An 18828-nucleotide genomic window follows, 5' to 3' on the forward strand; every position below is an offset into this window, starting at 1 on the left:
AGCCGGACTGGAACGGATCCAGATAGACAGCTTCATCCAGGTACTGTGGGAGCTGTCGTGCAACCACACTCTCGACAACCTTCACCACAAAGCGAAGATTGGAGACAGGACGGTGCCCAAACAGCCGGATCCAGAGAGGGCTTCTTGAGGAGGGGCCTCACCACTGCCTCTTTCAAGGCGGGAGGTAAGACACCCTCACTCAGAGAAGCGTTAATAATCCTCTGGAGCCAGCCTCGTGTAACCTCCCAGGTAGCCAGCACCAGCTAGAAGGGACACGGGTCCAATAAACATGTGGTTGCGTTCAATCTCCCTAGCATCCTGTCCACGTCCTCGGGAGTCACAGGATTGAACTCCTCCCAGATGTCATTCTCAAGACCCACCTCAGACACATCGCCTGAACCCACCCAGTCAGAGTTCAAGCCGTCCCGAATCTGAGCGATTTTATCGTGCAGATAATACGCAAAATCCTCAGCACACCCTTGCAAGGGGTCTTCCCGCACTCCCAGATGGAGAAGGGAGCGGGTCACCCTAAACAAGGCGGCTGGGCGATTATCTGCCGATGCGATAAGAGCGGAGAAGTAGTTACACTTCGCTGCTTTTATCGCCACTAAGTAGGTCTTGATATAAGACTAGCCCTCCAACTACTCTCTAGGCATCTTTTCCGGCGCTTCATCTCCCTCAGCTCCTCAGAGAACCAAGGAGCTGGGCCGATTCGGCGCTGGGTCAGAGGCCGCAAAGGCACGACCCAATCTAAAGCACCAGTGGCCGCCCTATCCCAGGCGGCCACCAGGTCTTCCATCAAGTCGTGCGCCAGAGTCTCAGGAAATGGCCCAAGCTCCATTTGGAACCTATCAGGATCCATCAGGCGCCTCGGGCGGAACCACCTAGTCGGTTCCGCCTTCCTGCGGCAGGGTGTGGCGGTCAGAAAGTCAAGTCTAAGGAGAGAATGGTCTGACCATGACAGGGGTTCAATGACTATATCCCCTATATCTAGACCATTCGACCACTGACCAGAGATAAAAACCAAGTCCAGAGTGTGTCCTCCTATATGATTAGGGCCATGAATTAACTGGGTCAGGTCCATGGCTGTCATGGAAGCCATGAACTCCCGAGCCACCTCAGACGTCTCACCGATGGACGGCAGGTTGAAATCCCCCATGACCATAAGCCTGGGGGTCTCAACCGCCACCCCGGCTATGATGCTGAGGAGCTCAGGCAGGGCTGCTGCCACGCAGCAGGGAGCCAGGTACGCAATCAGCAAGCCCACCTGCATCCCATGGCCCCACTTCACAAGGAGAGACTCACATCCGGCAATCTGAGGTACAGTGGCCTCCCTAGGATCAAGACCTTCCTTTACAATAACCGCCACTCCTCCGCCCCTACCCTGAGCCCTCGGCTGATGAAATGCGTGGAAACCCGGTGGGCACATCTCAACGAGGGGGACTCCTCCTCCTGGCCCAACCAGATCTCTGTAATACCCGCCAGGTCCGCTCCCCACTCCGGAATTAGCTCACAAATGAGGGGGGCTTTATTAACCACGGACCTGGCATTGCACAACATCAGCCTAAGACCAGGGCTCTGAGACTCTGGACAACCCAGGGAACGAGATGAGCATTGGGGACCGGAGCACGTCACCTCTTGAAGACAGCGGGCACGTGCCCCCACAACACGATGTGGCCCCCTGCTCCCACCATATCTGCCCCTCCCACCGATAATCCTGATGGAATCGCCCTCCTCCATACCAATACTAACCCCCTCCACTCCCCGCTCCGCACCTCCTCGGACACAATCCCGTGCCGGGCCTGGCTCCCCCCCCACCAAAACACCCTCCCTCCCCCTAAAACCCCTTAAAAATTACATAATGACAATTTAAAAAAAACCCTCAACCCCCTCTTTGCTGCATGCCACCTCTCGGGGTTCCAAAGCCCGTCATCGAGGTAGGCCCTCGATAACGTAGAGGGCCAATCCTGCGAGAGGGGGGAATCTTGCAGAACAAGAAGCTCAGCTGCCGAGTACATTTTGCTACAAGAGGATAAGTGGCCATGCCCAAATGTCCAGATGGAAAAAAGGTCCAAGGGAGAGGAAGTAAATAAAATGAGAGCGTCCAAAGTCCAAGATCCAAAGTCCACTGTCCCCTCACAACAGCAGGCAAGTCTCCTGCCAAATCGACACAGTTCAAGGGGGATACAATCCAACCACCCTCTCACGGTGATTGGTCTGATGGTCAGTCCCCTCTGCTGGTGAGATGGAAGTAATGAACCAAATTACGGTATCCACACAACCCAAGGGGGGTTAAAGTTCACACCACCCTCTCACGGTGGTTGGTCAGATGGTCAGCTCCCTCTACTGGCAAAATGTGAATAATGGGGTAAAACCAAGTCGATTCAGCCCAAGGGGCACAAGCCAAGACCACCCTCTCACGGTGGTTGATGGTCAGTCCCCTCTGCTGATGAGATGGAAGAGATATACCGACCCCAAAGCATCCCAGCATATTTAATAATCCCTCCAACAGTCAGGGGGAAAGAAGGGCTCAGATGGAAATGAGCCATAAAGACAGATGTCAGTGTCCATAAACCAATCAGGCAGTGTTGTTAATAAGCCAGTGAGTCAGTGAGTCAGTGGTGGCGGCAGCCAGTCCGGGATCGCCATAACATGTAGGGGAATGATGGAAAAACTCCAGCCCCCCACAATCCAATGGGGGGCTCCCAATATCTGCAAGGAGCTGACCGATCAACTGGGCAGCCCTCATACAGAACCTGGCCAATCCCGGAGCAGTGGATGTTGTCTGCCACGTTGACCCCCTCTGCCCTCTCAATAGGGCTCAGAGCAGATCCCTCCTCACCGCCATTTTCTCCGCCCTCGTCATACGGTACCATTTCAGCGGCAGCCGATATCACCGCTGTTGCTACCACTGCCGCTGCCATGCAAAAAGCCCTGGCAGCATCCCAGAACTCAGCAGGGAGCCTGGCAGCCCCCAGACACCCAGAAGAAAAAAACCTCGGGGCTCGGAAACACTGCCGAACCGCAGACGTCGTAACCGCCATCAGCGAGCCACGAGCCGCCGCTACTCCGACCGCCGAAAACTCTGGCACAAGAAAAAGCCGCCGCCGCCTCCCAGCTGACATAATTCACCGCCCCCGGACTTCACCAGCCGCGCCGAAGACGCCAACGCCAATGCCGCTATCTTCGTCCAGCCTCGATGTTCAAAGAGGGCGAAGCCACCATTCGGCTGGCAAAGAACTCCCCCAACCGGGCCAGGGGTCGTAGATCTGCAAAACGACCCCCCAAGCGGACCTACAACAAGAACAGGCCACCAGCCTCCATCGCGGTTCAGGCAGGTACCGCCATCTCAGACATGCCAATAATAACCCTTTATCCTAGCATGGTATTTATCATGTTGTGTGAACAACCCACTGCCTGTCTTTTTCTATGGGGCCAAAAGAAACTCCTCTTTTTTGAAGGATTGGTAGCTAAGATGATATATCTGATAAACCTTATACTTTGAAAATCACACTTAAATCTTATTAGGAATCTACGAGAAGCTGGTGCAGAGTGTCTTTGGCACATTACTTGGACTTCTCAAACCCTATGTTAACATCATTCAGGCAAGTTAAATTTGTAGGCAGTAATGAGTGAGGTATGATCTTCTGGTGATGTTGACAAAAAAGCCTTTATATTTGGACAGCTCAGACAAGAGAAACTGAAACATCCAGCATCCTCGGCATGCCCTCAAATCACCTGACACACTGAAGAACTTCTCCTGTTTTAGTGGCCTGTGTGATTTGTCATCGGATGTGATGGCCCACTGGGTGGTTCTGCTCTATGCTACTTATCTAGATTTCAGGATCACAGTTCACCCCATTATTCTGGGTATAAATTAGTTCTCTCTGCAGGATGATAATCATGGTTCGTTATCATGGATAATCATAATTCATGGTTGGTTACACTATCAACTTTCTTCCATATAGATAGAAATGAAAATATTTGAATCTAAGAAGCATTCCAACATATTGTGGGTTTTTTTTTTTTTTTTAAATCTGATTCATGAAATGAGTGTCTTCTTGCAGCATCTTTTTTCCTGGAATAAAACACCACTCAAGCTATTCTTCAATTTTGTGACATTATTTACTTTTCCCATGAACTTCTAAGCTTGTTTCTAGCATGTCAGTTTTGGCATAACTACGACTGCTTTACTTTCGCTTTGTCTGATTTAATGCCATCTTTCATTAATATTCCTACAAAATACTGTACTTCTTGTACTTTAATATTGGATAACTTGTTTGTTTTTTTGTTTCTTTAAATCAGCTTTCATCAGTGTCACACAAGAGTGCCCTTTGTGTATATCCTGATTCCTGGAGCACCTTTCATCAATTGTGTGGTGCACTGAAACACTTCAGGCCCAGAACACAAGCCACACTGCCCGCCTGCACTGAAAATTGACCTGATGTATTAAAAATACATAGCTATGTGTTTTTTTCATCCAGTAGTATATATCAAAATGTAGCTGATCCATTCAGCATTATGCCTGCAAGTTCCACTAAGAATATCTAAGGAGATTCTGCTAAGAATTCACTCATATCAGGCTGTTATAAGACTCTGATTGAATATATTTGTTTAATTCTTTGCGGCCCTGGCAAATCTTCAGATTTCCATCTTTCTTGTGAGCTAAGGCCAGGGAATGTCTCCTTCAGTTGCTTCTTCAATCAAATCTTCCCCTCATTTCCATTCTGCCCAGTTCTGCTTTTGGCTTTCTTTTCGATGCTACTGATATATTTCTCATAGCATATCCTGAACTAATTTTCTGCAGCATGGCCTTAAAACTATCAGGTTCAACTGCACGACTCAGGAATAAATGCCTTGGAAAAAGCCAGCAGGATCTCCAGGGGGATGAGGGTCCACAGGTTGGTCTGATGGCCATTCCCCCCCCCCTCTTCCTGGGTCCTGCCAGATGGCTCTCATGGATGAGACTCAGATCTTGCCCTTCCTGTGCGAGCTAATGGGCCAGGTAGATACTAGTGGGGAGAGAAAAGTCCCATGAGTAACATGGCTTAAGCCATGAAGGGCTTTATATGTGACTCCCAGCACTTTAAATTGCACCTGGCTACCCATAGGAAGCCAATGCAGCTTGCAGAGCAGTGGTGGCACATGTGCTGGATGAACAGCAGCACAACTGCACTTGCTGCTGCGTTTTGCACCAGCTGAAGCTTCTGAATGTGCTCCAAGGGCAGCCACGTGGGGAGAGAGCATTGCAGCAATCCCACAGCATGGGCGCCTGTGAGCAAGTTCATCTGACATTTCAGGGAAACAACACTTGTTGCCGTGGTTTATCTGGTCTTTTATTTCCATTATTTTCGGCTGCTCAGAAACTCCGTCCTTCTCATCTTCAGTTTTGACTTCAGAAACAAGGTTCCATCTCTGAAGCTATCAGAGAGTTGCAGAAGCTGCTCCGGAAAGATAACAGTGGCAGTGGTCACCAAAATATCACTTTACTGGCAGGGCTGGTTATGGGGGGAAAGGATGTAATTTTAAAAATTAAATGTGTTGTTTGCATGGACAAGTTTTGCTCTGGAGATAAAGCCAGGCCCCAGCAGACCCCAGCTGAGGTTATGGGAGCTGGAAATGACACAGTGGGACAACAAGAGAAACTGAAGGGATTCTTCCACCCTGGCCCCTTCAAGTTTACTTCCCAGGTGGCCGAAAAAGATGCATTTCTTCAACCAATAGGCCATCCCATGGCCTCTGTGACAGATCACTCTGCATCTCTTCCCAGGCTATTTTCCTTTCCTTCCCCCAAACAAGCAAAGCACAAAAGGGTGGAAGGTACAGGTAATCTTCAACTTACAACCATTCATTTAATAATGGTCTGAGGTTAGTTACAATAGCCTTAGAAAAAAACACTTACAGCCTGCCCTTGAAATTATGAGCATTGCACCGTCCCTTAGTCACATGAAATTGCAGTTCAGGCACTTGGCAACTGACTTGCATTTTGACAGTTGTAGTGTCTTGTGGTCACACGATCATGATTTATGACCTCTCCTGCCAGCCTCCGACAAGTAAAGTCAATTGGGGAAGCTGGATTTGCTTAGCAACCATGTGATTCATTTTAAGGATCATGTGATTTGCTATCAACCCTCCCAGGTAAACCAGACAGGAAACACAACTAATGAATTAATTTTATTTCATTGTAAGGCTGATGTAGGAAATGACCATGATCAGTTTGGAATCTCTATGCCCCCAAAAGAGACCTAAGTCCAGCTCCCCCTTGACATCCATTGACTCTTATCAGGTGCCAATTGGACTTGACTGTTAATAGATCAGATTCTTGTGCCATGAGTGCTTTTGAACTCTATCCTGGCTCCTGTTTTCTTGAGCCTGACAGCTACATTGCCACAGAATCTAGCAAGTCTGAAGGCACAAGCTTCCCTCCTCCACTTTCAATGGCTTGATCTATTAGAACAGGTGCTTCTAAGTTTCTTCCTCTGACCATTAGGTGACAGGGATTCCCCCCTGCTCTTCTATGTTTCCTAAATAGCATCTCTTCCCTCATTCCCCAAGGTCATCCATGCATTCCATTACATTTGCTTAGACTGTGTTAAAATTGATAATAAAATTGGCTCTGTTTATGTGATTACTCACTTAAGAACCACATTACTTAGTGACTGAAACTGTGGACCCAATTGTAGTCATAAGTCACGGACTAAAAATTGCACCAGTGTACAGTATATTGGAGTTCTGATGGGAAAAAATATTCTAAATTTCTTTTTTTTCCTATACACTATATATGCACACATAAGCTAAGAATTGTAAGCTCAAAAATGTATCCCCAAAATTGAGTTTGGTTTATCCATGGATAGTACATTCAATATTTAAGAGTTTACTCTGTTGGCTAGATTAGATCTGAACCCAAGATCCATTACAGCACATTTGTTTTCAGAATGCCTATACTCATTCATAAAAATACTGTGTGCACAATCCTCATTTCTTTGTCTCTCAAGAACATCTCCCCCTTTCTGGCCCTGATTAGAGTGACTTCCTCAGAGACAAAGAGTGATCAGACTCAGTTTGTGGAAGGCAAGGCTGATAAATGAGTCGAGATACATTACCAGTGTGGTGAAGATGAAGTGGTAGTATTCTGTCATCATCCCCATCGCCATGGCCTGGGAAAATGCAGAGAGAAGGAGGTCAAAAGACTACCTGTGAAATTGGGCCCAAAGGAAGAGGCACCCAAGGCCTGATCAGAAAGGACCACTTTGCTGATGGACAAGCAGCTCCTGGAAGCTGAGATCATCCCCTTTGCTAGGAGGACCAATGCAAGGTTTGTAGGAAACACAATGACATGGGATGGTTGGAGTACTGGTTTGCCATGTACTATACAGCTATTTAAGAAATAATCCTGGGTCGCTTCTTCGTCAAAGTGAGGAAACTCTAGTTAGAAATGTCAATGAAGATTCTCAGTCTGAGAGTTGCCTGGAAATTGAGTCATGGCAATTGGACTTGCTGGAATGTATCAACTCCTAAAATCCTTAAGGGTCATTAAGTGTGGCCTCCCTGGTGAACCTGTGAAGTGGTCTTAATCTTCCTGGGGATTGATGAGAGAGCAGGATTTTAAAAAATGAGGGACAGGTTGTGTATAAAGTTTCCACCTCTATTGAGGGAAGAGTTTTCCAGTTTTAGGATTAGAATTTTTAGCATTAGAATTTTAGGAGTCGCTACATTCCAACAACTGTCTGCCTACTCAGATTCCGCCTAACCAACTTACTCAGACTGAAGAAGCTACTTGGACAAACTGTGAAATATTTCAAACCAACAAGAAAATAAGTCCAGTTGCCCAACTTCCAGTCTGGGTCAAAGAAATTGTGAAAGAAATCAATATGCAACTGAGAATGGGATGCTGGGAATTTCTCCTTATTTCTAGGTTGAATTTCTCCTTGATCAGTTTCCATCCATTGTTCCTTATCTGGTCTTGAGGTGTTTTGGAAAATACGTTGTAACCCCCACTCTCTGTGACAGCCCCTCAAGTATTGGAACACTGCTATCCTGTCTCCCCTGGTCCTTCTCCTCACTAGACTAGCCATGCCCAATTCCTGCAACTGTTCTTCATATGATTTAGCCTCCAGTCCCCTAATCAAGAGCCATGGTGGTGCAGTGGTTAGAATGCAGGCTACTTCTGCTGACTGCCAGCTGCCTGCAATTTAACAGTTCAAATCTCACCAGGCTCAAGGTTGACTCAGCCTTCCCTCCTTCTGAGGTGGATAAGATGAGGATCCAGATTGTTAGGGGCAATATGCTGACTCTGTGAACCACTTAGAGCTGTAAAGCACTGTGAAGTGATATACAAGTCTAAGTGCTATTACTATCCTCTTTGTTGCTCTTCTCTTTACTCTTTCTAGAGTCTCAACATCTTTTTTGTAAACTGGAGACCAAAACTGGATTCAGTATTCTAGGTGTCTTTATAGAATGGTATTAGTATCTCATGTAATCTTGATTGAATCCCTTTGTTAATGCAATTTAGGATTGCATTGACTTTTTTGGCTGCTGCTGCACACTGCTTTCTTATATTTAATAGGTTGTCCACTAAGACCAGAGGTGGTCTTCACATACTGTAGCAACTGGTTCGGCCAACACCGGAAATGTGAGTGCACATGTAGCAGCACAAAACACAGCAATTCGCTCATGCGCACCATCCACACATACTGTATGTGCGGCGTCAAAAACACAGCGATATAGGACAGGATTGCACCCAGGCGGGTGGGCAGCCCAAACTACTGGGTCACCCGAACCAGTCCGAACCAGCTAAATACCACTTCTGACTAAGACTCCAAGATCCCTCTCACAGTTACTGCTATTAAGCCAGATTTCACCCAATCTATATATGTATTTTTGGTTTTTCTTGCCTAAGTGTAAGACTTTACTTTTCTCTACATTGAATTTCATTTTACTAGTTAGGGTCCAGAGTTCAAATCTGTCAAGATTGATCTGGATCTTGAGCCTATCATCTAGGGTGTTGGCTATTCCTGCCAGTTTAGTATCATCTGCAAATTTGATGAGTTTCCCTTCTATTTCCTCATCTAAGTCATTTATGAAGATATTGAAGAGTACTGGGCCTATTCTATCTCTCTATTAATGCAGCCTATGATTGTATTGGCTTTTTTGGCTACTGCCACACACTGCTTTCTTATATTTAAATGACTGTCCACTTGGACTCCAAGATTCCTCTCACAATTACTGCTGTTGAGCCAGGTTTCACCTAATCTGTAGCTGTACATTTGGTTTTTCTTGCCTAAGGGTAGAACCTTGCTTTTCTCTCCATTCAATTCATGTTGTTAGATAGGGCCCACTGTTTCAGTTTGTCATGATCCATCTGGATCTTCTGGGCTATTGGCTTTTCCTGCCATCTTAGTGTCATCTAAAAATTGACATTGACAGAATAGGAAGGACTAAGAAGAGGGCAACAAAGAGGATTCAGGGACTTGAGGACATGCTTTATAAGGACAGGCTGAAGGAACCTGAGATGCTCACCCTGAAAAAAGACAACTTAAAGGAGACATGATAGCCACATTCAGGTACATGAGGAGCTGCAAGGAAAATGAACTATCAACAACTATTTCCATGATGTAAAAACTGGGACCAGAAACTACAGATATGTTACAGCTGCTCCCAGACCTTGCTCCTCATTCTACTTCTCATGTCTGCTCCAAATTGAAGCCAGTATGGCTAACAACTGAAAGATTGAACTGCAGTCACAAACTTGAGCTTCATCACTGAGCAGAGATATGAAAAGCACCATCAGAACTGCTAGGCCTTGTAATACACACACACACAGACACACACACACACTACCTGCTTGAGGATATGCACAGCCATTGTGTGAGTGCAGTCAAAGATGATACGGAACTCTCTTCCTCGTTTCATCTCCTTTAGCAGAGGCCGGGAATCTTCTGTGTCGAGGGGCAACTGGCGGATTTTCAAACGGATGTTGTATCTGGATGGAGCCATAATCAACTCCTGCAGCCGAATAAGGCCTTGGGGAAGACAAGGACCAACACAAAATGAGTTGTGCGAGCATTCTGACCCATGCCACTCCTTCCCAAGAGAGGACAAGGCAGTACAGGGTCATGAGAGGACAGAATTTCTTCACTGGAGAATTCCTGATATGCTATAGACTGATCCAGGTTGGTGAATCTAGCACTCTGAATTATGCAGGGCAATAAAAAGCCATCTTCCCAATGTCAAATGGATTTGAAAGTTCAGACAAAGGCTCATTAGGGAAAAAGTATTCCATTGTACAGAAGAACAATCCGTGATTCCAATTATGCTATCCCAAACAATTAAGAAAAACACCTGGCCCAGACAAAGTATCACTGAATCTACATAGGTGAGGAGGTTTTGCAATTACAAGTAACAGCAGCAGCAGCAGCAGCAAATTTAAGCTAAGGAAATGAAAGCTGAGAAGAACAAGTGTCATTAAATGACATCTAGTGCCAGAAGCAATCCTTTGACATCTTCTCCACCAGAAAATGTGTGCATGCTGTTGGCTCAAGTATCTCCTTGATGGAGGAATCACCAATTCTCTCTCCTCTGGGGAAAGACAGCAGAACTGGACCCTTCCCTGTTTGAAACCTGAAGGAGAAAGTCCAGCCTAGCAGTCTAAGCAGCATGGTAGAGATGCATCTGAGGGAGGTCATCAGATTGCTCTGAGAAGGACAAAGGGCAGTGACAGGGGCAGCCTTTTCATATTGCAGCCAAGGAGGCTTTTTCAAAAGGCAACTGGACTTTGTTTTTCCTTGAAGATGTTTTGCTTCTCATCCAAGAAGCTTCTTCAGTTCATGGCAACATGGACAACATCATCTGGGTGACTGAGAATCTCCATATACAGGACCATGGAGACCCACTAAAAGAAACGAACAGGTTCCAGCAGACCAGAAGAGGCTGCCATTATTCTTTAATATGCTAGTAGCACTCATTTTACAGCCACTCCGAAGTGAGTTAGAAATATTATTTAGTAGCATATTAATATTATTTTAATATATTTATACTATTTATTTATTTATTTATTAAATTTATTGACCACCCATCTTACCCCAAGGCAACTCTGGGTGATTTTCAATAATAAAAAGATAAAATTTTACAAAACCTATACAGAATAGGAACTAAATATTAAAAAAAGATAAATACTCAGCCCTAGCTAAAAAATGGGGAGGGAGGGAATAGGATGAGTGGGGTGTGTGAGAGGGATCTGTTATTAGTCTGTCAACCATCCCAATGGGAAGCCCTCCCCAAGCCAGCTGGCAGAGTCAGGTCTTTACTCAAAGAATGGCATATTTTAAATGATTTGTTAAAATGTCCACAGAGTCATAATTTAAAATAAGCAATTCTAAACTGCGCCCACCCCATATTCAGTGAGGAGGAAGCCAAGAGGGGTCTGCCAGGAGAAATCACAGTTTTCATGCTCCTACAGAAAAGGCTCTGCTCTGTGTGACTTCATCACATGACAGAACCCAAAATGTGGAAAGAAAATTAAGGATTGCCCAACGAAAGAGGAGTTGGAGCACAAGGGCAGTCCACACTAGTGGAAACAGGACTATCACCATTGTATCTCGCATAGGAAGAGCCCGGAGAAATAGCTGCAAGAGACTCTGGTGACAGGGTCAGTCTGGTCCATTCTCCTGAATGTGGGCAACTGTAACACTTGTTCCCTTCCTTGGTAGCCACTATCCATATTTTCCTTGAGGCTTAGGGAATAGGGCCAATGGAGACATTTTTGACAAGGGACACATCCCCAGTCCAACTTACCTGTGCTGTCATCGTACACCACAGTGGCCGACCTCCACTTCAGGTACTGTACAAGGTCCAAGATGGCATGGCTGAGAGAGGCATAATCCGGGTAGAGATTGACATAGAAGGTGTCCTTATTGTCCAAAGGGTGATGCTTCCACCGCAGCTGTATGTGAGGAACCTCCAGCGCATTGCAGATGGACTGGACCGCATTGGTGCATGAGCCCTGAGAAGGCCCAAAAATAGCTACAACACCCAGGGCAAGCTGGTCACAGGCTGGGAAGAAAAGAATCCAGACCGTTAGCCAGACTTACTCTGGAGGATATCAGGTGTGATTTACAGAAGCCATGAGGTGGCTAACCAACCCGCCCAGGAGCCTCCCAGGTGTTATTCCACCTCACCGGCAAGTAATTGTAAAGTTCATTTAGCTCTTTAGTACTAAGCATGATGTGTCTTTCTGTGCCTCTTTCTGTACCCATTAGCTTTTTCTTCTTACTTTCAGTTTTCATTCTCCCTAGTGGTTTGTACACTGTGACTGTGTTTTCATCCATTACCAGTACCGGTTACAGCTTTTTGGTGGCGTGTGCATGGTGCAGTTGGCATGAACCACACGATGCAAAGGTGCTTAAACAAAACAGACTAAGCCATCTCTTGACCCTGCTTGTTGTGAAACTGGTGCATCACCATAGCAAATTGCTATGGCCCCTCCAAAGGCTTCCTGGATCCCTACAAGAACTACATCATCTTGAAGTTAGTGCTGTCCAATGGCTAAATGGCCATAAGCTTAGCCATTCTAGTAACTGCTCATACATCATTTAATTTTATTCACAAAAGTCTGTATTACAGCAAGCATTTCACAAATATCATAAAGAAAACATAGATGTCTTAAACAGACTAGGGGACTTAAAATCAAAACAGGGACTAAAAAATCAAGGAATTGATCTGGACTGGTAGCCACATATTCAAATACAAATGAGACACAAGAAAGATGCAGAAATATATGGATTTTACAAAGAACACCTAGAATTAGATCAGATATTCCTAGGGACAGATGATAAATTAATAAAGAAAATTTATAATTATTTATTGAGCTTTACAATGGAAGAAGAACATGTAAAAGAAACTATGATAGTATGGGCCAAAAACTTTGGATCAACATAGAATTAGACAATTGGCAAAAACTTTGGGAAAGAAATTACAAACTAATGATGTCAACAGCATACAAAGAAAATCTTTATAAAATGTTCTACAGATGGCATTTGCCACCAGCAAGAATGGCAAAGATGTTCCAAAACATATTGCCAGAGTGCTGGAAATGTAAACAGATACAGGGGTCCTATTACCACATGTGGTGGACTTGTCCAATGGCAAAAAAATATTGGTTAAAGATAAAAAGGTGGTTAGAAAAAATGATAGCACAACAAATAGATTTAAAACCAGACTTATTCTACTAGGCAGCGGTGAAATGCTCCCGGTTCGGACCGGATCACCTGATCCGGTAGCAATGGAAGCAGGTGGTTCGGAGAACCAGTAGCAAAAATCCCTGCCCTGCCCCATGCCCAGCTGAGCCGCACAATCATCAGAGGCTTTTTTTTTTTTTTACTTTTAAAAGCATTTTTTCTACAACCTCTTCGGCTGAAAAAATGCTTTTAAAAGTAAAAAAAAAAAAAAGCCTCTGATGATCAGGCAACTCAGCTGGGATCGTCAGAGCCTTTTGAAAGCATTTTTTTTTTACAAAAAATGGTAGAAAATGTAGAAAAAATGGTTTTAAGACTTCCGGCGGTGACGTCAGCGTGTTAGGGACAAAGGAACGGACCTCCGTTCACCAAGTCCCTAATATCTCCGATTTAGGAGCCGAGTTAGGCACTATTGACCTCGAAGAGGACAATAGAAAAAAGGGGAAACTCTGAGGACCTCGGGGAGGACAGCAATCCCCCCGAAGGTTCAGGAAATCCCCCTTAATCCTGATCGGGGAAAAACCAGCCACCCCGGCTGGCCAGAAACGTTGACAGCTGACTAAGAGGGAAGCGAAAATCAAATAAAGAAGACTTCGGTGGAAAGATCGGGAAGAAAAAGAGCTCAAAAGGTACATTTACAACCCACAACGTGAGAATCGAAGGCGGAAGAAGATAAAACTCCAACTAAGAAGCGAACCTTCGCTAGACAAGCGGCGACTGAGAAATAAGCGGAGACGGCTTCCATTTTGACAGTGACAGCGCATAAATTAGCAGCCGGCGAAAGCGGAGAAAATCCAGGGGAAACCCAGGAGGAGAAAGTGATCCCAGAGAAACTTGGATTTTGAATAATTTGCTACAGAGGAGAGACTGAACTTAAGGAGAGAAAGGGATTAATTTGATGGACTTTGCCCTTTGTGGAGGCGACAAGAGACAATTAACAAGTAGCTGATACCGGAAGAGAGAGCGGCAGAAAAACTCCGTCTAAAGTGGAAGTTAGTGACTTTTGGAGCTAAATCAAATCAAATCAACCTAAGCGGAATATTTTTCCTTGGACTCTTGGACTTTTGGACTTTTGGACTTTGGATATTTGGAGGTTTGGACTTAGACATTGGGACTTGGATTATTCTACCCTCTATTCTTTTTTGTTGTTGTTGAAAGGTGGACATTCGGGAGTCTTGGAGCTTTGGTGGACATTGGACATTCAATCTAAAAGTATTGGGACACTAGACTCTGAACAATAAATAGAAAGGATACAAATTTGGAAAAAAAAAAAGAGAAGAAGAGAGTGATCCAGACGAAGAAGAATCAACTGTAAAGTATAATTAATTGTATTAAAAGCTGATAACAAATTAGTGATTAAGAAGCATAAAAAGCATAAAAAGCATTAATATTAAATGTACTGTTTGTGAAATTTCATATATAATTCTATATACTATATATATAACTGTTAACTTAATTTCATATTTATTCTAAATATATATTTATACTTATCTTAGTGCTATATTTTACCTCGGTAGTTAAATATTATATTGTTTTGTATGTTTAGGTTTGGAAAATTACATTAGATAGATTAATTGAATCTAGGATAGAAATTAAGAGTAATTGATTTGATAAATAATAATTAATAATAAATTCAAATTAGATAGTAAGTAATTAATTATAAGGATAGCTAACTGATGAATTGCTGAAGTATTAGACTTTTCCCTCACTCCCTCCCCTTATATTTCACCCCATGCTTAGAGAGTAATATAGGCCAGATAGCCATCATGAATTGGAAAACTCTGTAAAATATTGAAAAGTGAAAAATAGAACTTATAGATAAATTTATATATAGACAGTGATAGTGTGACAAGGGAACTCATTTGGTTACTTATCTCCCTGGGATTACTGGGATTACTGGGATTACTGAAAGCCACCAATCAAACATAAATACTAAAAGAAATAGAACAGCCCAAATAGTAATCAGTATATGAGATTCTGGGAGAAGATAATAAAAGAAATACAAATGGCAACTACAAGCTCAACAACAATCTCTAAGTTAAGTAAGAAAATACCATCAAGCCAGATGATACTCATGGCCTCCCCAGCACAACAAAAAACAGTTGAAACCACGGAAAAAGATAAAGCAACTCCCACCCTTAGTATGCAAAACATACACTCCGTACTAACAATGATCCAGGAAGGAATGAATAAAATGCAAGAGACCATGGCCTACAACCATGAGGAGACAAGGAAAAATCATGAGGAACTTAGGATGGATGTGGGAGAGATAAAGGATAATATTAGGAACATGGATGAGAAGATAGGAAAGATACAACATAAAATAGAGGAAAATGAACAGAGGATTTATAAGGTGGAGGAGAGAATAGAACATACAAATAAGAGAATGGAGAAGATGGAATACAACCAAGCGGCCACAAATAAGGATTTAGAGGACACGGTATCATATCTTGAGATGGAGAAGGCATCCTTCTACTTAAGGTTTCAAAACGTAGAAGAGCAAAAGGAGGAGGATCTAGGAGAAATCATGACCGAGATACTTTCAGAAGTGACCCAGAGGGACAAGGAAGAGATACGAAGTGGAATAGACGAAATCTATAGAGTTCACACGAACTACGCCTGGAGAAATAAGTTACCAAAAGAAATACACATTAGATTCACAAAAAAATCTTTAAAAGAAGAGATCTATAGGAAGATGAGAGAGGATACAGCTATGTATAAAGGAAAAGAAATCTTAACCCTCAAACAGATACCAAAAAGGACAAGGGACCAAAGAAGGAACTACAACTTTTTAACGGCACAGTTGAATAAATTTAAAATAAAGTTCCGCTGGCTAATACCGGAGGGTCTACTAATCTCCTGGGAAGACAAAAAATACAGAATCGATAGCGTAGGAAAAGCACAGAATTTCTTTGACCAACACTTCGTGCTGGAGGAGGAGCAGGAGAGCAGAAAAGAAGAGGAACTTAAGAGGCAAGAGGAGCAGCGGACAGAGAAAGAAGAAAGAGACCAAGAAGAGGGGAGAAGATTGGAAAAAGAAAGAACGGAGAGAGAGGGAGCGAGGGAAAAGACGCAAATGATCACTAGAAACACAAAAAGACTGCAAACAACGGATAGATAAATAAAGAGAGATGAAAAAGAGCTAAAACTCATTTCAATCAATATAAACGGACTTAATTCACCAGCTAAAAGAAAACAGACATTTACAAAACTTCAAAAGCTAGAAATAGATATTATAACACTCCAAGAGGTACACATCAAAAGACAGCATCAAAAACTATTGGACAACCAAAGATTAGGAAGACTATATGCAGCTCTAGGAGACCAAAAAAAGAGAGGAGTCGTAATATATGTCAAGAAATACCTAAAAACAAAACAAATATATGCAGACACAGAAGGACGTTTCTTAATAATAGAAATACAAACAGGATCCAAAACAATATTATTAATATCCATATATGCACCCAACGGAAACCAAAATGATTTTTTTAAAAAGCTACACAATAAAATTAAAGACCTGGAATACGAAACTATCTGTATGGTAGGAGATTTCAACGCAATCATGGACATAGAAAAAGACTATTGGAGTAATAAACAAAGTAAAACCAGAAAGAAAACTCTACCGGAACCTTTCAAAGATATGATCAACGAACTACACCTACATGATGTATGGAGAGAGGCAAACACGCAAACGAAACAGTATACATATTATTCGAACCCACACCAGTCATGGTCTAGGATCGACATGGCCTGGATGACTGCAGACCTCAGAGAGGAGGTAAAAAATATCGAAATAGCAGCAAATACCTGGGCAGATCATAACCCCATTGAAATAATATGGAAAGGACATCGAAAGCAAAGGAGGTGGATGATGGATACCGGAATAATAAAAGATAAGGAATATATACAGATGATTGAGAAAGAGGTTAAAATGTTCCTACAAATAAACACTAAAGAACAGACATCGCTTCAAAACCTTTGGGACACAATTAAAGCATACATAAGAGGTCTTACAATTGCGTATATGGCAAGAAAAAATAAAGAAAAACGACAGTCAAGGAATAAGTTGTTAGAAGAACTTAGAATATATGAATTAGAATTGCAGAAGGAGCCCCAGGACAAAACAATAAAAGAAAAATTAAACCTTACTAAACATAAAATCAATCTGATTACCCAGACAGAAATCGCACAGAAAATCAAATTAGCAAAACAGAAACATTTTGAGCATGCAAACAAAACGGGGCGCTGGTTAGCGTATAAATTGAAAAAAGAAAAAGAAAGGAGAACAATATTTCAATTGCAGGACGAAACAGGACAAATATACCATAACAACCTAGACAAAAAACGTATAGTCAAAGATTTTTTTCAAAATCTTTACAAGGAAGAAGAGATTCGGGATGAAGACATTAAGGAATACTTATGTAAAACAAACATCACAAAATTAGAGGAGTCCCACAGAGAAGCATTAAATAGACCAATTACGATGTCTGAGCTGGTGGAAGCAAGGAAAAAGCAAAAAAACAACAAGGTCCCAGGCCCGGATGGAATACCAACGGAGTTTTATAAAAACTGTCAAAACGCAATCGATGAACTGTTACTCCAAGTCCTCAATGATGCACTGTTAGAAGCAGAAATTCCCAAATCCTGGACTGAAACCATTATTACACTTATCCCTAAAGAAGACACAGACCCTACACAAGTTAAAAATTATAGGCCGATCTCATTGCTCAATGTAGATTATAAACTCTTCATGTTGGTCATAACGCAAAGACTGAAAACAATTATTCACAAATACATACATACAGATCAGAACGGTTTTGTTCCAAGAAGACAGATCAAAAACAATATAAGAACAATTATCAACGTCTTGGAATATTACGAGAAAAGAATCGACAAACAAGCAGCCTTAATCTTCTTAGACGCACAAAAGGCCTTTGATAATCTAAATTGGAACTTCCTCATATTGCAACTAGAAACCATGGACTTTGGTGCTAAATTTTTACATATGATTAGAAGAGTATATTCCCTCCAAACGGCCAAAATTATGATTAATGGAGATATGACTGAAAATCTGGATATACAAAAGGGTGTGAGACAGGGTTGCCCTTTATCCCCACTATTGTTCATAATTTCATTGGAAATATTACTAAATGAAGTCAGGAAAGATGCCGAAATAAAAGGTTTGAGAACACGGAAAGAAGAGTACAAATTGCAAGCCTTTGCTGACGACGTGGTATTCATAATGGAGCAACCGGAAATAACAGGAACCAAACTTCTAGCGAAGATAGAGGAATATGGAAGAGTCGCAGGGCTTAAAATTAACAAACAAAAAACCAAAATATTAACAAAGAATTTGACAAAGGTACAAGAGACAATACTAGAAGACAAATTAGGAATACAAATTGTAAAGAGAATAAAATATCTAGGAATCTGGCTTACTGCTAAAGCAATAACAATTAGAGAAGACAATTATAATAAATTAATGAAACAAATTAGAAAAGACCTGGAAATGTGGAACAAATTACAACTGTCATTCCTAGGGAAAATTGCATCCATAAAAATGAATATACTGCCTAGATTACTCTACCTCTTTCAA

General features: G+C 42.8%; 1 protein-coding gene across 2 annotated transcripts in view; it reads right to left on the reverse strand.

Moving 5' to 3' along the window:
- The window catches only part of GRIK3 (glutamate ionotropic receptor kainate type subunit 3), a 377710-nt gene that overhangs the window by 116242 nt on the left and 242640 nt on the right, over window positions 1-18828 (reverse strand). For both annotated transcript variants that reach the window (XM_070950070.1, XM_070950072.1), the window contains exons 3-5: window positions 11794-12051; window positions 9841-10022; window positions 7104-7157 (exon numbers count right to left, since the gene is read on the reverse strand). In XM_070950070.1, coding sequence (XP_070806171.1) covers window positions 7104-7157; window positions 9841-10022; window positions 11794-12051 — 494 coding nt within the window. The remainder of the gene's footprint in view (window positions 1-7103; window positions 7158-9840; window positions 10023-11793; window positions 12052-18828) is intronic.

The sequence above is a fragment of the Pituophis catenifer genome, unplaced genomic scaffold (genome assembly GCF_029215685.1).
Source record: "Pituophis catenifer annectens isolate HBS135680 unplaced genomic scaffold, rPitCat1.0.hap2 SCAF_9, whole genome shotgun sequence".
NCBI lineage: Eukaryota > Metazoa > Chordata > Lepidosauria > Squamata > Colubridae > Pituophis > Pituophis catenifer.